This window comes from Orbicella franksi, chromosome 11 (genome assembly GCF_964199315.1).
Source record: "Orbicella franksi chromosome 11, jaOrbFran1.1, whole genome shotgun sequence".
In the NCBI taxonomy this organism is placed as follows: Eukaryota; Metazoa; Cnidaria; class Anthozoa; order Scleractinia; family Merulinidae; genus Orbicella; species Orbicella franksi.
Window position 1 is genome coordinate 14,960,229 of NC_138155.1, and position 24,725 is coordinate 14,984,953.

A 24,725-nucleotide genomic window follows, 5' to 3' on the forward strand; every position below is an offset into this window, starting at 1 on the left:
AACCCGATCTAAATATTTTGGTTTCGAAGGCTTTCGAAACCAAAATATAAACATATTGGTTGCGACAGAAGTTGCATCAGTAACACTGATAAACTTGCGGAAGAGACTTGTTGAAAGATTTACTTACTTCATTGGTAATTTCCAATAACTGAATTAATCCATTATTTTCGTACCTAGTCTGTCTATTCTAACTTCTGGTCGAGTTCTCATAAAAAATGAAAGAAACAAGGGTCGCTACTTTCAGACATTTACTAACTATAGAGTTGAAACTTAAAACATCTTTATTTTATTTTCTCCACTCGTTTTAGCATCGAGCTTTATAGAGACTCCTTTCTAACAAATGAACTGTTGAAAAAAGATGTAGCATTTGGAATATTTCTCCTATAAATGAATAGTCTTGAGGAATAGGAGGCTGAATGTCGTCAGCCGCAGGTGCAATTCAATTTGCCAAGAACATAAAAGGCTACAGTCTTGATTCGCAACTTATTTCTTTTGATATACATACTGAAAATAGTGTTGAGGGTGTTTGTCATAGCTTTCAGAAATTAAAATTTTATATTTACAAGGTAATGTTCCTGGGGTTTTCCTGTTTCAAATTTCACAGTAGCTTCATTTTAAAAGCTGGTACCTCGTGAGGAACATAATTACGTCATTATTCAGAGTAAGCCGCTAAATATAAACATGAACTTATGACGGATCAGTTATCGGTCGAAGAAGGATTTGTCTGGGGCAAAGCTCTTCGTCTGGAAGCGTCACTCAACAAAAGCCATTAATATTAAAACCGTCTGCATTTGTTGTACCTCATAAAAGAAAAGTTTATTTTGAGCCAAGCTCAATTTTTCTTCTTGTTTTGTTTCATTGTTTTTTTCAGATATCTGAAGACAGGAATTCCACACAGTATATGGCAGAGTAGGGTAGCCGGTTCCTCTTTCTCGTCAGAGTTATTAATCTGCGTGTGACTGAATTTCAACGTTACACTTCGTCACTGTTCAGAACTCTGTTTATATATATAGCGATGTCCAGTTGTGGTTTTCCTGTTTTTCAAGAGCAAGAAGGAGAATAGACATCTTCGAAGACTTTTTTGATAAAAGTAATTCGAATTTATGACTACTACACGCCAAATCCTGCGGCACTGCGAGATTACATCGTCAATTTTCAAACGCGAGGGGATGATGTGTTTGTTGTAACTTATCCCAAGTCAGGTAAGCTGTTAAATAGCTCACGTGGCAGCCATAACTGCAGATAACTGTATAATGCCGACACTGGGGCACTGTATTTGCTTGGTTGAATACTCTGCATACTCTAGTCCCTGGAGGCTGAAAGTAAAGTAAGCATAAAAGAAACTTGTTACTAAATTTTTTGAATGGTTCGTGTGTGGGGTCTTTGTGTAATGTATTCTTTGACTTGACACTTTACTCTCGCAGTGTCTCTCTCCACTCAGGTTATACGAATGAGTTCCTGTAAATTTATTGTTAGGGGGGAGGGGTAACACTGCGATGCACCACCATCCCATCCATAGGGATGCAGCCACTTCATGCTACTGATGGACCACTCAGTAGGGTTGACTCATTATGCTCGAGTGTTATGCAGCCTCCCAAAATGGACTATATGGTCCAAATTATCCAATTGACTCTGTAGCTATTATGTTTGTATTTATCGGCGAAACAATAACTCCTGCCAGGGTTGCAGGAATCATAGGATAAGCCTTAGGAGCCTGGCATAACGCAGGTAACCAGACTTAAAGAACTAGAATTACTTGAAGATGCACTGGCAGGCTCGATTACCAACTACCAACCGCTGTTCGGGAAAGGAGACACGAGAAAGCGGCGGAAATCGAGCCTAATGCACTGGGAACAAGTCAAAAACTACTTAGAGCTTTTTTAAATTGGTTTGCAATTTGCTTGTAGCTAAAATAATAGCTAAAAAAAAAATGAAAGATTGTTTTATCTCAAAATGAAACCACTACACTCGTTATTTTTTATAAGAATATTGTTTTTCCGACCGAGGCTCAATATTCTTATTTTTCTGCTGATTAAAGGCTGAAAATATTCAGTGAATATTCTTAGATTATAGCAAATGACATATTTGTTTCCGAATGTATCTGGTGTCTGGATAGTGCTGAAGTAATTTTGGAGCCAGCCTGCAGGTATTATCTTGTTATCAGGTATTTACAATTAATAAATAACTGTCAATACAATGTTGACGAAGTTAAGTTCTGCTTCGGTCGCCCTCGCGCCGAAACAATCAAGTTGTATAGTTTTCAATCACAAGAAACAATTCATGTTGTAGACTTGTCTTAAGCTTGAAATACATGGCAAAGTGTTTTTTAAAATAATTGCTTTCAGAACTAAAGTTATTTACAATACTGGCATTACCTACAATACTGACGTTATTTACAATACTAACTTTGCTTACACTACTAAACACTATATGCAAAAACTAAGATTACTAAAAATACTAATACCAATTACAGTGCTAACAATACTTACAATACTAACTTTATCTGCAATACATGTACTAATATTACTTAATGCTAATTTAAATATTTTTCCTTTTATAAAATGGCAAAGGTGTACCGTCAAAATTGGCCCTAACAAAATGCACGCAACCTGGATACTATCAACCGTATTGTACATCGGTGTGCAATACGTAATATTTCTCAAACTCATTAATGATTCATCAAGTTAAAACAAAGAAAATCACAACCGTGAACGAGGTTTGGATACCCGGTCTTAATTAGCATAGATTTTGACGATTTTATCTCTCCATTTACTTCTTAGTTTTTGTTTCGATTGAGAAAATATATCAAACTCTCGAGACAGTGTTTCATCGGCTATCCAAACACCTCGAATGTAGTTAAAAATACTCCGCTGCGCGTCGTATTTTCGACTCTCTTCTCGGTGTCTGGATATCCCGATGAAACACTGTGTCTCGTGTTTGTATAGGTAATCATACGGTTTCGAGTTCAATTTGGAATTAATTTGCACGAGTGAGTTTTTCAAAAAGCTGAAATTGCACGAGCCGCTTCGGCGAGTGTAATTTCAGCTTTTTGAAAAACTCACAAGTGCAAATTAACTCCAAATTGAACGAGAAAAACCATATGATTACTTGTTAATAATATAAACATGACAAAAAACCCCGCGGAGGAAGTGCCGGAAGATCTTTCTTGGGGCCATTTTTTTCTCATTTGAGAAAACTTTTTTCAAAGTTTCAACACAAAATTTTCGTCATCATTTTACCTGATATCATTTTCTTAGAAAAATTCCTATTATCTTTCAGTCAATCATAATCCAGAATTTTGATGTGTAATTTGCACTGGTGTTACACTTTTTGCACTGTGTTACACTTGAACTGCACTGCTCTTAGCCAATCAGAATCGAGTAATTTTTTCATGTGTATTATTAGATATGTTACATCAAACATGAAAGATCGTATTTGAACACATTTCCAAACACCGAGAAGAGAGTTGAAAATAAGACGCGTAGCGGAATATTTTTGACCAACTTCGAGGTGTTTGGAACTGTTATCAAACACGGTCTGGAGTGTTTGATATATCTTCTCAACCGAAACTAAAAACTAAGGAGAAAGCAAAGAAACAAAATCGTAAAAATCTATGCTAATTAAGATCAGATATCCAAACACCGTCACGGTCATGATTTTCTTTATTTAACTTGATGAATTATTGATGAGTTTGAGAAAATTATTTCAATGATTCTATTCCAAATGTGGATCTGCCTTTGCATTGAAAATAATGAGATTTGGGGACATGAAAATTGAGGCGCAGAACGTGCACCACGTTGCTACAGATTAAACTACCATTCCAAATATTTGTGATGGTACAACTTTGTGACTTGCCACAAGCTCATGATAAATCTACGACATGCATATGTTTTAAAACTGTGCGACAAATTACGATTTATAGAGCAAACAAAGCGTCCTGAAATGGGCTAAAAATACAGTTCAAAAACTGTATTTGAATGATTCAAAAAAAGTTTATTCTAAGCCGAGCATAAAGATTATTGGAATTAGCTCCTAACTGCAAAAAATATATATATAGTTGCATATTGTTTTGTGTCTAAAGACCATCCGGCCGATAGAGTCTTTGAAATAGATATTTCTTGCTTGAGGGGGGTGGAGTGGGGGGAGGGGGGGAGGTGTTTCCATTCAAGAGTGATATCTTAGGAGATGTCCCCAGGATAGGAAATCTCTTGACAAAAAAAGTTTTCTTATAGGATTCAGTATTTCTAACACTGTACCGCGCACCCAGTGGTTTGGTGTCAGGAATTTAGCTTCATTTCCCACACCATGGTTTTTAGTCCCTCAAACAATTCCTTTGCCGTGGGCTCTATAAGAGATGCTGGAAGAAGGAATCCATAATGTCCATTGTCACGTAGCTCTACTGCAAACGCATATTTTACTCCCAATGAGCCGTACACATAATCCTGGAAGGTCCCAAAACATAAATCTGAAATAAGGAAGATGAAATAGTAGTATCAGGTGATTTGACTGTTACGTATTTATTTTTTCACTGTTCGCGCTAAACTACATTTTGGGTTAAGATGTTCATAATATAACTATGAGAGAATTTTTCAATGTGTACTAGGTTCTTTCCTCTGTATAGCAGGAATTCTTTCCGTTTTGTCAGATTGACCAGTTTGACTACCTGCTGTAAAATGAGACAACATTTTCCGATCAAACTGGGCCAAAGGAGAAGTGTGGCTACTGTTTTGTTTCCGGTGTTATTTATACAGTCGAACCCCTATTAAGCAGTCACCCTCTGGGAAATGGGAAGTGGCCGCTTAATAGGGGTTGGCCGCTTAGGGAAAGTTCGTCAAATTTTTGCGCGAAACTTAGTTGAAACGTCAATTTATTCCATTACGCAAACATGCCTGCTGCACATGATAAAGACTACGTATCACTGTTTTCCTGAGACTTGTCACAAAAATACTATATCCTTTTTAAAGAAATCACGCGCTCTTCACTTCAGGTTAATTGCTTCGTGAACATGGAATCACGCGTCAAACAATCATAACAGACGTGTGTTTGAATGTTATAATCAGTGGTCACCTTCAATTTTGGATTCTTATCTGTCATCGCTTTTACCAAAACAAAACCAAACTACGTGTATAGATCGTTTTCACGTAATAATGTCATCATTTTCTAAAATCCAAAACTAAAGAGCCACAACAATTTTTATCCTCATCAGGCATAAGAGGGGGTAAATTTATATCTGTGTACAATTTTATAGCTCAATGGTGTGTTTCGTTTGGAAACCTGCGCATTTTGAATTTCAGAGTTATGGCGCTGCCCCGGATTAAAACAAGCTAGCGATAGTTACGAAGAAGAATGGCTCTTACTCTTTGTCATTCCTTACGCCGATTCCCCTCATAAGTCAAAATCTCCTCAAGAGAAGCAAGGCAGGGCAAACTTTCAATCGATGTTCATTTGTGCAAAACCTTTTTTTTAAGTTCCTTAATCAATAAACACTATCAGTATAGGCAGGGACTAGCAAGAAATAACAGATTACATGGGTATTTAAAAAAAAAAAAAAAACTTAGGGTTAGCATCCGGGGTTAGGGTTACCTCAAGTTCGGGTCAGAATTCTCGCCACTGAGAGGCTGAACTGAGGGAAATTATTCCCTTGTGCATCGACTATTTCGATGGGATAGGAGCGGGCAGGAGACGATGATCATCGTCCTTTGCAGCTTATTTGCTGTCTCTCAACGTGCGACATTACAAATGCTTACTTACACAGCAACCTCGATGAAGGACCCAGTTTGTAGGTTGTGTTAAATTCCATTGATTTGATAGCATTCACTGACGCACTGCCAATCCTCATCTGCAACTCATGCAAATACACAATTAGGCTCCTCAGCCAATCTTAAACCGTAATAAAACAAAACCAAAACAAAGTAATTGCCTGATTACTTTTGAAAATTGAAAACCGGGGAGTAGTTCAGTTTGTTGTACTAGCGTCTCTGGAGCTTTTATATTTGGGAAACACTTTTGTAAAACACTAAAAAAAACTTCGTAATACAAAGGCATAAATAGATTGTGGACCTATTTATTGCTTATTAACATTAAGACCACTTCGTACACGATAGCATAGTATCTATACTACCACGGAAGCAGTACATACAAGTACTCATTGCGTTGCTCATTGTTTCAGCCTCTCGGGAATTCCGGGATTAATTTAACGAGGAATCAGTGTAACACCACTGTCATCCTCCCTGGCCGGCGACACTTGGCGGGTTACCCATGGAGTTTTGGCACCAATTTAAAGCTTAAAGGAACAAATATTACATATTTTGAATTTGGTCATAATTTGTTACGGTCTCTGGCATTTTCAATCCCTGTTCAGTACCGTCTCCAGAGAGTAAATTGGTCCGATATGTTTCAATGCCTTTCTGTTAACATGTAAGCACTCTATAATTTCTCCCGCCTGCTGAATGCTGATTGGTCAATTCAAATTCACAGGCACCGGTCGCATCAAAAGAGGTCCAGTCGCTGAATTATTCCTTCCTTGCCCTATATAATTGTCTGGCCGATGTCACGGACCGAACTAACTATGATATACACCATAGCAAAAATCACAACACAAGAATCCCTTGTAGTCCGGACCCTGCAAACTTCTCAATCTGCAGTCCATTGCGAATCCCAACAGAACTGAAACAGACCCTTCATGGGGCCCTTTATCTTTTACTACACTCAGCTGAGTTAAATGAGAAATAATAGATAGTGTATAGTAGAATTACTCACGAGTTCGTCATAGTCTTTAACATTTTCCTTGGCATATCCCCAAGGAATCATCCACATTTGACTGTAGTTATGCACATCAAGAAATCCCACAAGCCTTTTCTGCTCGGATTTCAAGAAACGATCCACGTTCTGAACCTCGTTTTCAGACATGACTGATGAGCCCTGGTAAACGCCATTGCATGGTTTATCAGACGCTCCTGGAGCTAAATACACATTAGCCCAACAATTAATCGAACTCTTATAAAAGAAATGTAAGACTAAATTTCTAAGGGTGTTCAACATGGTTTGTCTTCAGTTTCACAAACCCGCCAAGTATCAAGCGGATTAGAGCAATGTTAATACGATCAAAATCGACTTCTACAGTCCAACCTTTACTTTAGACTTGTCCATAATAAAGAAACTCAGCTTTGCCCATTTGGTGGCCGTATTAAAAAGTTTCAACTGTGCTTATCTATGCGAATAAAGAACGAGGTGTTGAGCGAGGGATCTTACTGTTTTAACAAAAAAAACATAGTAACTGATCTATTAAACACAGTTTGAGTACGTGAAATAAAACCATTGATTTAATGACGGTTTTATTTAATAGTTGTCGGCAAACCTATTAGAAAGACCTGCATGTAAGTTCCAAAGACGATAGTTTCTTAGCTAATCAGAGATTATTGGTCGAAAATGACCGAGGGCGGATCTTGGATCTTAGATTCTCTTGGAGAGTGAGTTTAAGCTAAGTTACCTCCCCATCCAACTTGCCAGTTTCTATTCAAATCTGTACCAAAACACGTAGATCCTTTGTTGGGGCTTCTGTTCTTTCGCCACAAACGATCCTAGAATGTTAAAATATTAGGGGCGTTTAGATCGGTCTACGATTACGAGTTTTCATACATGGTCGTTATCCTTTCGACTATCAGGTTTCCATCGAAAAAAAGTCGACCTGATACTCTTCCATTCAGCTGAATCCAGCAACAGAGATAAGTGAGGCTTAATTTATTGGAGCGTATTCGAAAGGATAGTTTGAAAGTCATACCTATATTCTCAATGTAGTTCTCCTACTGCTATATAAAGATCCATATTGATTAGGTACTTTTTATTTCATTGCCTTTCTACTTCTTAATTTCTTCATCTCCTCAATTTTAGAGAGGATCATCTGGACTACCTGCGATAATTACTTCTATAGTTGCTACGCAAGCTAACAGGCTTTCATCTAAGCCTACTTTTTTTTTATTGAGTAAACACAGGAAATGAAGTGAAGATATTTGACAAGATGTTGTTTCCCCGATTCGCAAATATTTTGCGCTTTATTTAATTTTGATTCCATGAAGTCACAGACAGGCTAGTCAGGCCTCGTTAATAAATCTATGAGTTCAGATTAGCCTGAAAACGACACAAGATAGCCTAAAGGTAAAAAAAGAAGTCTGCATACAAGTGGTCCATCAGACCGGAGCTTATCCCGCGGTTTCTGTAGCATGAAGCGACTAGGAGTATTTCAACTCCTCCCTGGATGGGATGCTAGTCCATCACAGGGTTATCTCCAGCACTAAGATCTCCTAGTGCTGACTGATTATGAAAGTATTTTGATGAAGTGTAAATCTTACTTCAGTCCAGGTGTAGGCGTAGCCATCAACATTTAAGACAGGTAGAATAGCAAGGTCTATTTTATTCATCATGGCTGTCACATTAGGGTCCTTACCGTACAGGAAAACAATCTGAAAAAAACATTCTGCTGATGGTCGTCACCTGTTATCAAAAGTTCTCAAACTCAGTTTAAACAGTGGAAATCATGACCATGACGGTGTTTGGATATCTGATCTTAATTAGCATAGATTTTCATGATTTTATTTTTCCGTTTTCTCCCTAGTTTTAGTCTCGATTGAGAAGATATATCAAACACTGAAGACACTGTTTGACCACATTTCCAAACACCTCAAATTTCGTCAAAAATACTCCGCTGCGCGTCGTATTTTCAACTTTCTTCTCGGTGTTTGGAAATTTGGTCAAACACGGTCTTTCGTGTTTGATATATAGACCCTTTGCATAAATGGCGCCCAAATTTGAATAACAATACTTTATACATCCTTAGCCTCGTCCATATGTTTCCAGACAAAGGATTTTTCACATGGTTGTGAGGCTTAGGATGTATAAGTATTGTTATTTAAATATCGCCGCCATTTATGCAAGGGGTCTATTACTTGACTATCTCAAAACTCACATTCACACTTTGGTTTACGTATGCAATAACATCGATCATGGGTGACAATATATTTCTTAATTTTGGCACCAAATTTCAGCGTGAATTTATAATTTCACGTGTGAAATGCAAAATTACCTTGGCAACGTTAGGTGCGAAATTTTTCGATTCAATAAACAAGTCAAAAACCCACTGCTGTAAGCGTATTTTTCCACCCACGATATTAAAAGGTAATCGAATGGTATACTTGTGAAATTAGGAAATAATGTCGCTTACGCTTTGCCAAAATTCTAATAATTTCCTTCGTCACCTAAAGGTTCGGGAAATTATAAGAATTTTGACAAAACCCGCATGAAATGTTTTCCTAATTTCACTTGTTACCATTTGATTACCCATATCAGTCTACATCATTACGTTGGTAATCTCGCTTTCATGCATGGCTGCAGCGCTGAGTAGAAGTAATTTCTCTTTCAGTAGCGAAATGCTAGTCTAACGTCAGGCTACCCTCAAGCATCTTTCCAGGCTGCATAATTAAAAGTTCCTTTCCACCCTTTTGTACACCTGGGTGGAGAGAGGCACTGTGAGAAAAAAGATTCTCGTCCGAGAGCACGACATAGTGACTCCGGATTGAACTTCAACCTCCCGACCCACTAACTAACAGAGCTGTAAGTTTCCCTAACATCATCAAGCGACATTCAAGTTAAGTACCTGATGTGTGATGTACATACAAGATGCCGGAGAAACCCACTCTCGAGCGTGAATACCACAGCTTATAAATACTAAAGGTTTTAACAGCTTTTTATCTGTCTGGATCTGGCGAAGGATTAAAACAAAACAGTTACAGAGTAATAAAGAAAACCATGTTGTTGTGTTTTATAGAACTGGCGCTTAACTGACTCATCGATCGGAAAGAACTTTAGGCTTATATGTTGGAAGTGATTTTCGTATGACGAGTTTTCAAACCAAGTTAGAAGACTACGTTATAACCCCGCGCTAAACTTATTCAGCCATATGAAAATCAAATCAAGTTCTACAAAGAACATTAATTGAAATATTGTTACCACCACCCCACATACAATGTTGAAAACTAGTACCTGCAATTTCTCATGCGTTTCAACATTGCATTGGGTGGGGAGGGGGGTGGGGGGGAGTGGACAGCACCGCATTGCCTTACATCACTGTCTTAAGGGATTTTGCCACACATTGCTGGTGAGTACTATATCAAATGACCTTTCCCATCCCAGATTGGAAGTACTGTATTTTTGACGGTGGAGGAGTAGGTTTATTTCAAAGGAAAACTGATATTAGAATTTTACGGTGATGGCGTTGTACGTCTCCTGAATGAAGTGTTTTTATAACATTTTAACCCCATGCAAGTGTGGAAATCAAACTCAAATCGACAACATAAAACACACACAGATGTTTGTGGTTTTCAGTTAGAGTTTACATGACCTTTCCATAAATGCAATTCCCTTGTTGATTTTGTAATTGTAGTTATAATAATCATACCTTTAATAAATATTGCTCCCTGTTTTCGTACGATTTACCAAGACTGTTCATGTACACTAGATTCGATGTTTGATTGATCGCTTTCATCCATGATACAATCTTAAAGAATTAACCGAAAAAATAGTAACATCAACGGCAGTTATAAAAACAATAAAATTAAATGAATTTCAGGGGCAGCAGTTAATACTACACCTGTTGACTTATTCCTGACTACCCATACAAGTTATTTGCTAAAAAAAACAACACATATAATATTTATCTGCTTCCCACTCACCCTTCTCACAGTGCATTTCACCATAATAATAACAATGGCCTTAATGTAATGCATATGATATAGAATACTCACCTTTAATTTTATCCTGTGTTTTTTGTTACGTGGTAATAAAATAGTTACACAAGCTCTCTCAACGCTTCCTGAGAAATATTGCCCTAATCACTTGCATTTTGTTTGAATTAATGAAATACCATACATAAACTGTAACAAGCAAACAGTGAATAAGGCTTTCACTTCTTACAGACGATACAAAATTTGCTAAGCAGTTAACACAAACGCTTGACAACAGGACATACAGAACAATGTTATATTGTCCTAATCTATTTTACAGCAACAGATTCATTTACCCAATCATCCAGTCAATTGTAAGCCTGCTGATAGCTAAGATACACGTCCATGGAGGAACTTGACGCTTATTGATGTGCCATAAACATTTTAAATAAACACTTTACTGCCCAAATCATTTCATATCTAAAGCGTGAATGAGTTGGCTCATAGAACTCTTTGATTCTGTAAATGGATGACGCTTACTTTCATTTATAATATAGATGGGACCATGCGCGCGCTCTGATTGGTCGAAACCCATGTTTTATCAGAGTATAAAACATAGAAAAAGCGTGTTTTATTGTTTTTCGTCACATTACCTCTATATCATAAAGTAAATGAAGAAGCCTAAGCCGTGTATCACACTCTGATAAAACACTCCGGACATTTGAGAGCACCGACTCAAGAAATGCTCTCAAATGCCCGTCGTGCTTAGGTTTCTTTATTTGTTAAATATTTCCGATTTAAGTGTAGAACTCTGTGGTTATTCATATTATAAATAACGCTTCGTGGTAATTCTGAATAAACAATAATAGAATGGTTAATATTATGACTGGGAAATATCGCATAATAAATACCTTATCTAAGGGGTGATATTCACTATACCAAGATGACGCTCGGCTGTGTACATCGTTTTGTCTGTTGATGACGGCTTGTAGATCAAATATCTGCACTATGTGACGAATCTTGTATTGATCTAATAATTTCGTAAGCTTTAGAAATTCGCGAGGGGAAACACGCATGTCTACTGTACTACCAGGATGTGATGGAGGTCGCCAAAAATCTGCCTGCAATATAGAAAATAGTTCAGCATTGCATAACCTGGGATAATCAATTGATAAGTCCGCAGTATGTTGATGCCACGCCCTACGGCAACGGCAACGAGAACGTCACCAAACTAAATAAATAAAGTCACTGATTGCTATTCTGTGTCTTTAGTTTACCCTGCGTCTAGCTTAACCTGTATACCGGTTATATACATGTTTTTAAGAATTGTTGGGCTCATTCGAATTTTTCACTGCCCATAAAACAACAGAGCTATTTTTTAATCAGCTTCTTGATCTCTGGTTAGCGCTTAGAATAACAGTCGACAAAAAGGTCGTTATTGGGTGCGTGTGTAAACATCTTCGGTGGAGCTATCACTGCACCTCATTTAGTAGGTACGTAACGCCTGCACGAGTAGTGTACGTTGGCCAGATAAGAAATGGCCAAATAAGAAAACGCGTCGCCGCTAAAATTTTTTTTATCGTTTCAGGAGAACAATCTGGTTATCTCCACTGTTCAACTGAATCATAGAAAGAATTAGCTTTATGGCTAATTCTGTTTAAAGACCTTATATTGTAAAATGTATAATTATAAGACACGAAAGGAATCGTGATACAATACCACTAAGAGCTCGGCATCTTGGAGGCGAGACAGTAATTTAACTTCGGCAAAGCTTGATGGAAAAGCCCTCACAATTTTATGGCTGAAAAGCAACCACAAAAGTCAGGACGTTAAGAAACCATGACAAGGACTCCGAAAGTCATCTTGGATTGGAAAATTAAAGTTATACCGGTTAAGTTGTTTCACTTAAACTGTAAAGTACGAGATCTTAAAGGGAGAAAACCCTTCATGCAGAAGGTCCCTTTTAATGGAATAGATTTGTTAGTATAAAGTAGTAATGACCTAGTGGCTTGATCGTTGCTAACAACCTTTATTCAGGAGGTGCGTTTCCTTGGGAATCGAATGTATTAATAAGCAATTTTAAAGAGAATTAGAACTTCTCTTGGAGGTGATATTGGAGTCCGTTGTTAGGTAGGTTATTCCTCTTCGATTCATAAATCGAAAGGGCGAAAAATCTGTCCGTAACGCGTAAGAGGTATATATTCCTGTTTGTAGGGTCAATTACAATGCTCTTGCAGAATTCGAAGAACATCAAAAGAGCATCTACCAGGTACAAGTATGGAATAGTACAAGTAGGTCAATAGTGACTTACCCGCGATACGCTGTTTCAGCTTTGGTTTCTTTCATTACAGTCATCATTAAAACTAAGGTCAGGAATGCGCCGAGGTTTGTCATCCCACTTGAGTTCTTGAAATGTATGCTACATAAAATGAAACCAATAATGAATTCAGAAAGTTTTTAGTGTCGAAAGCATTATATCTTTAACACTAGTTGTAAAGCAATTTATCTGCGCAACAGGACCTGTTGTAGCACGTGTAACGAAAATAACAATGAACGTATCTTGAGTGTTTGATAATGTCCCATAATAATATAAGTAGATGAACCAACAGACCTTCTATTTCCTCTAAATCACTCTGGGATAAACCTGATAAGGAGGCTTTCTAAACTTAAAATGACTATTCTTATTAATTGTGTATTCACTGCATGTTTTTATTTTCAATTTGATTCGTGTCTACATGCGATCTGACAAACTGTAAGCACGTTATAGACTGCCCCGGTAGAATTCTATCGTTTTACTTGTTTGATCTCATTTATAGAAGGCCTTCTCTGGGACCTTAAGTCGCCTAAAGTGTTATAAGCGCAAGTTCAAAATGTTAATTCTCCTTACTTGTAACTGTACATTTTATTGGTTGTAGTTAAGAGAATTAGGTGTTGCATAAAGACGATATTCCTTCTTTGTTGTTTTTTTTCTTATGCCCGTCACCTGTGCCCTTTCTTAATGATTCATTCACTCCTCTCGCAAATAAATTTAAATTGAAACATAAACAGTACAACTTGATGACCTTTTTGTTAGCTAAAAGCAATGTCAATTCTAACCAAACTAGCAAAGCGCCCATTTATAGAAACTCCATCGTCGATAGACATCCATGCACTGACGCGATCTTCAGCTGGCCTCGTGGATAACACTAATATCAGACTCCCCTGATATCATACTGACTAATATCACTGATAACCTGAGTTTTCAACACGACAGTCAAACTTGCAGTGAACGTTCTTTATTGCTTATCAGGGACGTTGGAATTTTTACAAATATCTACTCTTTGTAGCTTACCTTTTTACTTCTCAATCCAGTTTGTACCAACGTTTGAGTAAATTAATATATAAACACTGAACTGGTAGCTAGCACTTCTGGTGGTCTCAAAGGATTTACATAACAAACATCCTCGTTATCAGGTCTCTCCCAAAATAACCTCAACCGAAAATAGTCTGTTCCAGGATTTCGGTTTCAGGGGGCGAGCGAAAGAACAACCAAGACGAGGGCAAGAACAAGGGGGATCGGTAGATGAAAAATAGCGCCCCACTGAAGCTGCAAACTTTCTCGACTGTTCATTATTCCCTAGTTTCTCGTGTTTTGCTGTCGATCGTTGACAAGCTGTAAAAAGTCAACCATTCTCGCACTAACTGGATTTTCTCTCGGTAGTCTAGCCGGCTCATCCCTTTTGCGGCGCCGCTGTTCATTCAGGGCTGTCCGTAGCACACGGTAGCTGGTGATTTCTGGGATTTTGTTAACGTCATGGACTGTATTATAACCATCATTGTTCTACTTTTTCTCCACTTGCATTTTTTTGTACTTATATTTTTACGAGAACTTGACAAGAAGTCAGAATAGACAGACTGGGTATGAAAAGAATGGATTAATTTACTGGAAATTACCAATGAAGTAAGTAAATCTTTCAACAAGTCTCTTTTGCAAGTTTATCAGTGTTGTGCCAGTCTGCTCTCCCATCGCTTCTTTCGCAACCATTGAGTTTATATTTAACAAATTGACGTCAGTTTTTTATGCGTCTGTCCTCTTATTGATGATAAATTGCGTCATAACATTATCAAAGTGGCTGTGGAACTACGAGCCGCAGGCGAGTGGTTCCGCAGTAAACTTTGACAATCTTATGACGAAATTTATCATCAATAAAAGGACAGACGTATAAAAAACTGACGTCAATTTGTTTTTTACAATAACAAGACCCCAGAATGGTCAAATATAAATGAGGGGAAAAGACGCCGTAAACTTGCCTTAAACAAAGATAACTGAACTTTATTCCAAATTACATTGTCACAGCATTGTCAATAGCTTTTCTCGCTTTTTGATTGGTTACTTAAAAAAGTTCATTAAATCTCATAAGTTAAAAAGTTGACAGTTTGACAGCTGAAAGTTGAACTTGAAAGCTTGCATAAGTTAAAATTTCATCCGTCCGTACTCTTATTGATAATAAAATGAGCCAATCCGCGCGTGAGAAATTAGACAGTTACTGTAAATTTGGTTTCGAAAGCCTTCGAAACCACAATATTTAAATCGGGATTTAATCACAAGCTTCGCTCGACTGAGATCAATAGAAGACATCTTGTACTTCTCGCCAAGTACACTTCTCAGAAGAACAATTTAACTGCTTATAGTATCGTCGAAATTGTACTAGTGCTGGTACTTTTAACACAGACATGGTGTTTTCCAATCAGTTCTTCAGAGGAAAACTACGCCAAAATTTGTGCAAGACGGCACCGTAAGTTAAAGGATTTGTTCCTAAACACAGACCAATTTTAATATAACTAACCTGAATGTCCTTTACTGCCCCTTAAAATATTGGTGTGTCAGGTACGATGTTTGTAGTACATGATATTAATGCAGTTCAATGACTTTTACTGGTAGATATACAGTGGAACCCCGCCCTACGGTCACCTCGTTTTACGGTCACCTCGCCACTTTTTTTGTTCCGGCGAAACGCCCATACATTTTCTTACAAGAAAACCCCGTTAATGCGGCTGCTCCGTTTGAAATCCCAACCTGTATAATCCTTTATAATTTTACCCCGTTAACGTTTATACGGTCATTCATGCTAGCTATGTTCATCTTTTCCTTTTTAACATTTTACACACTGGTTCAAGTTTCGTTTCTTTTAAACGTTATACTTGCGTTCCGGATGTTGTACAAGTACAGTTGTTTAGAAGTGCAACTGTGATATATCTCTTTAAGATGTCACTCTATTTACACGTAGTCTAGTCGTGAAGTTTGACCCTACCCCATTAATACGGCTAAATTTTCATGGCTCGTTGGTGACCGTAATAACGGGGTTTCACTGTATGATGTATAATTGAACGGGAGGTAGAGAAATGGAGAAGAAATCAGACGGCTCCATCTCAGTCATAGACAAAGTTTTGTTATACAGGAGAAAAGGGCTTCATGATTGCACGACATGTCGTTTCACTCTCCATACAAAGAGGTCGGACTGCATAACTTATAACCCAGGCCTTGATAAAATAATGCATCTATGATACATTTGTGGTGTTAACGTAGAACTTTCCGTAAGATAAATATTATCTGTCTAACCGCAAGGTATGCAAGTTCTCTATTTCCGTATCTAAAAGAAATGATGGTCTGTCAGAAGCATGTGTAAACTTTCATATATATATCTTTTTTTATTTTATCGGTCTTGTATGAAGATAAATTATTGCAAGTGTTATTTAGCAATAAAGGCTGGATAAGGCAATATAAACAGACAAGAAGGTTGCTTTACTGAGAACGGAATGGTAGTTGAGTCGCCCGGTTTTTTTCCATTCATCGTATAAATATGCAAATCAACGTCAGGACACGGTAAAAACCAAGGACTTGCTTTGCCCTTACCACATATCGAACGTTCAAAAAAGAAAGAAACTACTGCATTAAGGGAGTAACAGCATAGACAAAGTGATTTTTGCCGGTATTAATCACTTTAATCGTTGTGTCCTACATCCTGGCAATGCTGCAGTGAACAACAATAAATTTCTAGCATTTTCTTGAAAGAACACTTCCCCTTTTCCTGCTTTCTTGCAGATTCATTATCTTCCCAGCGCTGACGCAGAAGATCGCTTCGTGCGCCCCAATTCCATGTGGACAGCGAGATGCTGTGTTTGGAATGATGAGAGTGAAACACAAAGAGCCCAGTCCATCGCGGTCATGGGAAACAATGATTTTGACCGAGAAAGAGCTGGCATGAGAGCGATGAACTTGGCAGAATTATAAACAATTATTGGATGACGTTTCTGTGATATCCGGAATAATCAAGGTCGAGATAAAAGTTACCAGCCGAAGCCGAAGGCTGAGGCTGATAACACTAACCGAGACCTTGTTTATTTCGGATATCACAGAAACCGAATCTCATAATTGTTTTATTGTTTTAAAGAAAATAACGACCAACGCATTATCGCACCGAGCACAGTTTATTTTCGACAAGCCATGTTCTCACGTGAACTTGACGTGAACTCTTGGAAATCATGCATTGCGCGCGCAACCTACCGATTATTCACTAATCTGCTAGCAGATTAGTGAATAATCTGTAGGTTGCGCTGTTTCCCAGAATTAACAGTAGGCTTTTAGCCAATGAGAAGAAGATGGTGACTGCAATGTATAATAAGAAAAATTATTGGTTGATAAAAACAGTGAACCTGTTTTCCTTTTCCCCTCTGTCAAGGAATGCAGAAGCAACAGTTATCTGTTGTAATATTACATGATGATCATAATTTAATATTTATGAGTTAGAAGTGTTCAAGTATTGTCGATGAAACAACAAGAATCCGAGGTAAATTACGTACAAGACTTAACTCATGTAGACATATACATTTACAAGATGGTGGAAAACTCCAACCGCGGGAAGAAGCTAGAGCCAGTCCCTTGGCGTATGGCCGAGCATACTGTGACAAGAACTCGTAAGATTTATTGAACTTGTTGGTGGGATGATCAACAAGGACTAAGTTTATGTTTAATGTGGTGTTTGTTAGACTCAAATAATTTATTGACCTTTGTGTCTGTTACTTCACTCTAATAATGCATGAAAAAAAAAAAAAACAGACAGCAGACAACAGAAGGTTTAAAAATGTAATATTTCAGCGATGTGTTAGTATTACTTATTTCTTTAACTTTACAAATAACCTTATTACAGTTCGCTCTGTTTTCTGTGCTTTAAAACGGTCTGTTAAGTATTTTCAGTACTGTAAGTAATATTAGTATTGTAAGTAATCTTAGTTTTTGCATGTAATGTTAGTAGTGTAAGCAAAGTTGGTATTGTAAATAACGTCAGTATTGTAAACAATTTTAGTGTTGTAAGCAATTATTTAAAAAAATCTTTGCCTCGTGTTTCAAGCTTAGGACAAGTCTACAACATGAATCGTTTCTTGTGAGTGAAAATTACATCTTGATTGCTTGCGGTCATCGTGAACTACATACAAAAAATGTCAAAAATAGTTCGTCATTCATCCAACACCCGAGACTTGATACACGAGTGTTGAAAATCGTTACATTGACTTTACTATTAATCAACTATTAGAACTATTTAAAAATATATACAAGTGTACTTGATATTTCATAGATCCAAGATTTCTTGCTTGAAAAAAGACGACCGCGCGAAAGGGAAGCCCTCAGATTACAGTTTCAAGACAAGATAACGCTAAAAACATCCTTGATGGAAAAACAAACCCTTACTTAAAACCCTATGATATGATATGCTCTGAGCTTGACTTCTTGCACAATAACGACAAATTTTAGAAGTCAATATTGAGATTTCAAGTGTGTTATGTTACTGCTTGTAGAATTCTTTCTTCCTTAGCTTCAATTTGAATTATTAATGGTGAGAATGTTCTTCTTCGCTCTGGTTTTTATTTTCTGTTTTAAAAATGAGGACAAGATCTTTGCACGATGTGGACTTTGGACATAGATGACCCTGGCCGGTATCACGTGGTCTTCACACTGCAAAGTAAAAACAATCAATCACTGAATGATTTTTATGCGTTGGATTGATTTTTTCCCTCAAATTTTGATTTGATTTCCAACAACAACAGTAATTCATCGCACCCACTTTTCTGTTATTACTAAACCTGTTGTCATGCATGCTAAAAACACAGTAAAAATTAAATGGAAATGCATGTTAAAATATATAAGACACTCGCTTTTCCTAAAAATCATCGATTCCCATTTCCTTTTCAATTTTGGGGTTTTAATTCAGAAAGTTATAAGGCCATGAAAGCTTCGTTAAATTCAATGAAAATGAACGCGTAAAACAGTGCGGAAGACTCAGTCTACATATCGCTATTTTTCAATGTGGCGGTTTCAATTCATAAAAGGCTACCACCAATTCATCTGAGGTAGACGAATATTAGAGCTTGTAAAATACGATCCCAGTGGCTCTGTTCTGTATAGCATGAATTACCAGTTAATATATGAAGGGTTTGAAAAGCATGACAAATAATCCTGGTTAGTGAGAATGGTATGGGAAGCATGATGACCTAATGCAACAGGGTGCCGGACCCTGGATTGAGCCGTCCTGGTTTTAGCCCTGGCTTGGGACAATGTGTTTTGTTCTTGATGTGGTGGACATAACTTTACAGAAAATTTGAATTGCTATACGTGAGTCATGTGACCTTGAATACTTGGCGGATTTTTGTTAAGTACAGAGTTTAAGGGTTGTAATTCTTCGTAGATTTTGCTGTTTCTAAGGTCAAGTCCGATTTAACGGTTTAACTCCAAACCAGGCAAGATACTTTACTGATCTCAAAGATAATGAATGAACATTGGCAACTTAGTACTAAAGACTGGGGGGGGGGGGGAGCCCTGCAATGGACTGGCAATTCATACAAGTAAGGGAGATTAAAAACACGGAGAAAACGCGCAAGCCTGCTGGGCCACAAAGCTTGAACGCAGCCTTTTTTTTTTGAGAGGAAAACAATAGAGCACGGACCAAGCCGACCTATAGCAACTCCACCCTTTGTGAATGACATCATGTAAGCTTACCATCGCATCCAAATACCTCAAGCCTCAAACAAATGGCATTTTCCCATGACCTTGGGTTAATACGAAGATACCTTGTAACTAGAGGTTTTTCTAATTTGTTATGATGAACTGTGAACGAATCTTTGTTGGCTTCGAAAATCTACAAAGAAATGTGAATACGTGTAAATCATGTTATATTGTTTTAGGTAAAAAAAGTCATGCTGATTTCATGTGATTTTAAACATATCAAATCATTATTATCGTGAAATTTTCTATGTGATTATTACCGTAAAATCCCAATACAAGAAGTAAAGCCTGCCCTATCATGTTTATCTGTTTAAAAGACTCTTTCGATGGATTTATTTTAAGTGGTGGAGGGGGGGGGGGGGCAGGGAGGCAGAAAGCTTTTAACATGGGGGTCGTATTATTGGAAGGAGCTTTGCGTTTCAAAACTGTTTTGGTATATATTTGGAAGAGAGGCTGAGTCTGTAATTTTTTTGGCGCTGTGAGTACGAGATCAGAATAACGAATAAAACTCTCTACACTTATCAGGGTATGAAACGCAAAATAAGTTCCATTCAATAGTCATTAATGATGAACATCAAAAGCTACATGTTAATCTATGGGCACAAACCAAGCCCTGCAGGGGAAGTTCATAATCAGAGGAAGTTATATTTACCTTTAACAATAAATCTGAATTAAAACAGGAAGAGATAATTATGCGACAGACTTTGTGTCTGATATTTGGGAGGTTTATCCTTGAGGAGAGGGTCTCTCCGTTGGAATCTAGCGGCATTTAAAAAGTAGCTTCACCTTTTCCTTTCCTTTATTTCCGTATTGTTCCCATTTCTTTCCATCATCGCTGTACAATAACGCATAAGTTTTCACATGTCTGTCCTTACTACCAATCTGCCCTTGTGTGGCAATCTTTGTGACTTCAGTTTTTCTGGACAAATCCACTTGCAGATACTGGTTTTCGTCGTTTTTTGGCGGGCACCATGCGTCCGTAGACGTGAAATTTTTTAACATGCTGGAAGCTGCGATTTCGCCGTCGTTAAACTCGCCAGCTTGAATTCCAAGTGGCTCGAAACAACCTGGAGGGCAATATCAACACTAATAGATAAACAGTTAAGATGCAATGCCCACACGAAAAGCAAAGTAACACAAGTTCTTTGCATGGTATATTTTAACACTGTGTAAAAAAGCAACATAACCGAGATTCCTCTGTCTAGAAAGAACTTTCAATACGAGTTTTAAAAAAGCGTAATATTCTCTAGAGAATTGCTCTTCTATCCGTCTCAAAATTATTCATTCATATGCACGCGACTTTTTGAAAATTCTCAAGAGTATCGTCACCTGGTCTGAAATGGGGCAACAAACCACCCAAGCTTATAAGGTCTATGGTGTTTAACTGAAAGCTGAACACTATTGCAGCTGAGAAATGACTGGTTACGGTTTTGAAACTGATAGCTGAAATCTCAGAAATTTATAGGTCTCGATTTCCACCGCTCTTTCGAGTCTGGTCTACGTTCCTCTTCGGGGGGTAGGGGGGGGGGGGGGAGGTTCTTTTCCAGAACAGCGGCTGATATTCGAGCCTCACTGATATCTGAAAAATCGCCGAAAATATAATTGAATCTCAGATTACATGACCTCCATCCGGAGCCTCTTGTTGGGTTGATATGATTAGTGATCACGGTATAAAGTTATCCGGCCGTGTTATTGATACGAAGCTGCTAAAGTAAATATTCCTTTAGTAAGATTTATTGACAGAGTTCTTCTGGAAGAGAATTTGCTCTCAAAGAGCCTTGTTATCCAGCAGTATAAATGCGCCCCAAAAAACCAGGGGCAACCGTAATGCGGTCCACTGACATCCCATACAGGGAAACTGAGAAACAATGCTCTTAATCGTTTCAAGTTAAGGCAACTCTATGCAATACTCCGATCCGTGTCTTTGGGCTACAAAACATTGGATATGCTTCGGCAGGGGAGTGAGAGATGGGGGAGGGGTGGGTATACCTTTCTGTTAGTGCAGGGTTTTTGCTTTAAATTGCCAGTCATCATACAACAACTGATTCATTTTGTATATCACAGAGTCTTACCATTGTCTTCGTCATCGCCCAATGCCCAGGAAACAACACACAGCAAACCAAACAAAAGCACTGGTAATGGTGGATGGCGAACCATGCCTGGAAAGGAAGAGATAAGACGGTGTTATTTCATAAGACTGTGGCATGATATGAAAAATATATACCGGTCTTATACCAATGTTCTTTGAGTTATATGAATGAAATGCCGCATAACGAGAAATTCCAGCAACTTTAACGTTGAAACGCTACAAACCCGTCGGTAGAAATAGCGATGTATTGTCAAAGATGTCCAAAATTCAAAAACCGACTGGCATTTAAGTTATCAAACGATGATTTGAATTTGCTCAGTCGAAGCTCTCTAAACCGACAGCTCTATATGACAGACAGCTGACGTAATCCCAGAAAACCAGAATTCATATAATCTCTATCTCTCTATGGCCACCTCCATAATATGAAAAATCCACTCCACCCATTGGTGGTGTAAATATTAAAGAAGTTTGCAGGATTGTATACCTACCAGTTGGCTAGTGGGAGTTTAGTTAAGATAACTGAATTATCTGTGGAACTAAAATTTGTCCTGTCCGACTGAGAAAACGGATTTCAAGGTCACTTCTCCGGGGCAACCGGCCCGTTAAATATCCTCATTGCAAACAAATGACATAAGTAGGTTATTTCCCTCGGTGCCATGGCAAAACAAAAGACTGAACATAATAACATAATAGAAATACTGCGACCTTATTGTAGAATCATTGGGTTTAGTGCATGGTTCATTTGATAACTGCTTTGAAGCGAGTGAGCTTTGTCTTCTTAACCACAGGTGTGAGTTATTGTAACATAAACCTTGTTCATTATTAAATACTGCTTGTGTGGGGTTTCATTATGAACTGTTACGCATGGCATCTATCGAATTAACGATTATTTTGCGGATTGCATTGGTTTATCTTAAAATTGTTTTTTGAGCAGTTAGTGGTACATCAAGACAATAATTAAGTGGCAATACAAAGATCGCAATTTATAGACTTGATTTAAACGAGGTCTACGTTAGATTTAGTGGTGGAAATGAGTTTTGCGCTAGACTTCATAATGAACGAGACAGAGGTTAAATGGCATCACGTGATTGAAGTAATTGGTGTAATAATAAGCAACACTTTACGTAGACTGCAGTGTAATACGTGAAGCTTTTTGTTTAAACCTGCTTTAAATGTTGTCTAAATTTCGTTTACTGACTGGTAATCGACCCTTATTATATAACTAGCTCTGATGAACCAAATCCTATGTTGAGACTGAATTTAGGGTGTGGAAGATGGAGTTATCTAACTCACTAGAGATTCCCAGGGTACGTGTCAAAGACCTAGCCTCTTCTAGGGGTTCAGTTAGTTGGGAAGCATTTTAAAATTTTAGTCCTTTTTTGTCTCTCGCCGTTTTCGCGCTGATCACCAACTGATTTAATGCCTGTAACAGGTTAACAGAGACGAAGAACGAAAGCCAAAGGATAGGGTTGGACAAAACCCTTGCCGCGAAAATTTGAAGCGATTAATTCAAATCCCATAAGGTATCCCTAGGTTAACCGCCCAAATCCATTGCCAAGTTACACGACGTTTTGGATTTTACAATATCATCGTTTGTTTAAAATTGTCTCAGAAACAGACTTGCAGTATTTGCGGGCACCAATGACCATGCAATAGGTCACTGTCCGATATATTATTCAACAAATTAAACAATATTTCAAAAAAGGCTAAGTCTGAGAAAAGGTGAAGTCGGTCAGTGAGTCATGCTAACATCAGTAAACCGACAAACATGAGAACCAATCAAAACAACAAGCTCTCTAAATAATCATAAATAGTAAGTGACCTGTATTAATGGCTATATCGGATCATCTAATCGATAGAGCTGAAGTCTACCTACTTATTCTGATCCATTGATGCAAAACCTTCAACTTTCAAATATGACTGTTACCACGCAAGAGGGTCAAACAAAATAATTGTTAGTCCTCGACATTTTGTTGGGTCGTAAAGCTCTGTGAGCAATCTATGTATCGTGCCAATTTTCAAAACGAAGTCTGTTCACCGAATTCAAGAAATCTTGTCTTACGAGAAGAAGAATCCGACAGTTCACTCTTTAAAGTTAGCAGATGCATGTGACGTTTCTTTAGTTTGCTCGATTATTGACTGGTTCAATATTTGTAAAGAATACGGCGCTCATTGACTTTCGTATCATTTTATAACCGAGGTATATTATATCATATAACTCGCGAAGAATTTGAAATTTGAGACCCATTTGAACTTTTTTTTGGCAGTTTTTATTTCACCACCAAGTCGATCAGTATAGCTCTAGTAAAAGAACTGGCGCTTAAAGATTAAATGATTTGTGATCGATCAAACGTCGAACTTTCCTGGAATATAATATTACACCCAGCCAAAATCAATATTCTATGTATGACCAACAAAGATACTTTTGCCTTACCTGATTTCAGCCGGACTTCAAAAACATTAACAGCAAAATTAAATTCCCTCTTGAAATTCCAACCGCGTGTAACTTAAAATCACAAACGGCTAGCCCGCTGAAAACAATGCATTAAAGATTTAAATAAGCAAGTAGTAGAAGCAGAGTCAGTTTTGATCTGTTTTGCTCAGCATTTGTTTAAATAGTCAGTGATAAGATAAGAGCTAAAGTATTGTTCAATTGCTAAAGTAACTGGTGCCTTATTGTTGATCCGTGGCTGACCTGCTGTTTTTGAAACTTGCTTGGCGCCTTTTCAGACAGCCGTTTGGCAGGTCTCATGACATTCTCAGGCAACTACACGACTTTTAGGAAAACAATATAGAATGGTGAACTAAGCATATAAGCTTCACGGAATTTACAAAGCGCTAAAACCACGCATTGGGAAACAGAAAAACTCTCACTTAATTAAAT

General features: G+C 37.7%; 2 protein-coding genes across 6 annotated transcripts; both read right to left on the bottom strand.

Annotated features, from left to right (window-relative positions):
• Nucleotides 1-4,137: 4,137 nt before the first annotated feature.
• LOC145502138 (carboxypeptidase A2-like) lies at nucleotides 4,138-13,070 on the bottom strand. The gene is made up of 10 exons (XM_081481411.1): nucleotides 13,027-13,070; nucleotides 12,435-12,516; nucleotides 11,627-11,836; nucleotides 10,451-10,549; nucleotides 9,650-9,814; nucleotides 8,349-8,459; nucleotides 7,490-7,580; nucleotides 6,760-6,962; nucleotides 5,752-5,839; nucleotides 4,138-4,465 (listed from the first exon to the last, which is right to left on the bottom strand). Exons 1-10 carry the CDS (start codon nucleotides 13,068-13,070, stop codon nucleotides 4,278-4,280), a joined length of 1,281 nt encoding a protein of 426 aa, XP_081337537.1. The 3' UTR covers nucleotides 4,138-4,277.
• Nucleotides 13,071-16,946: 3,876 nt separating this feature from the next.
• LOC145460672 (lactadherin-like) lies at nucleotides 16,947-24,710 on the bottom strand. 5 transcript variants are annotated; one of them, XM_081445559.1, is made up of 5 exons: nucleotides 24,276-24,710; nucleotides 21,825-21,911; nucleotides 20,539-20,819; nucleotides 19,818-19,885; nucleotides 16,947-18,705 (listed from the first exon to the last, which is right to left on the bottom strand). In XM_081445559.1, exons 2-5 carry the CDS (start codon nucleotides 21,907-21,909, stop codon nucleotides 18,690-18,692), a joined length of 450 nt encoding a protein of 149 aa, XP_081301685.1. In that variant the 5' UTR covers nucleotides 21,910-21,911; nucleotides 24,276-24,710; the 3' UTR covers nucleotides 16,947-18,689. The 5 variants fall into 5 exon arrangements, with proteins under 5 accessions (XP_081301685.1, XP_081301684.1, XP_081301680.1 ...); XM_081445558.1 differs by having other exon boundaries at nucleotides 19,747-19,885; nucleotides 24,276-24,706; XM_081445554.1 differs by having other exon boundaries at nucleotides 16,947-19,885.
• Between the last annotated feature and the right edge of the window lie 15 nt (nucleotides 24,711-24,725).

Excerpts from the sequence above, each read along its gene's own strand:
- LOC145460672 (XM_081445554.1), bottom strand. The coding sequence starts at position 21,909 with ATGGTTCGCCATCCACCATTACCAGTGCTTTTGTTTGGTTTGCTGTGT. Across the intron at positions 20,820-21,824 it reads GGGCGATGACGAAGACAATG|GTTGTTTCGAGCCACTTGGA; the intron begins GTAAGACTCTGT and ends ATTGCCCTCCAG. Across the intron at positions 19,886-20,538 it reads GAAATAAAGGAAAGGAAAAG|ATTTTCGAAGCCAACAAAGA; the intron begins GTGAAGCTACTT and ends ATTTCTTTGTAG.
- LOC145502138 (XM_081481411.1), bottom strand. The coding sequence starts at position 13,070 with ATGACTGTAATGAAAGAAACCAAAGCTGAAACAGCGTATCGCGG. Across the intron at positions 11,837-12,434 it reads AAGATGCCGAGCTCTTAGTG|GCAGATTTTTGGCGACCTCC; the intron begins GTATTGTATCAC and ends TCTATATTGCAG. Across the intron at positions 6,963-7,489 it reads CTGGCAAGTTGGATGGGGAG|CTCCAGGAGCGTCTGATAAA; the intron begins GTAACTTAGCTT and ends ATGTGTATTTAG.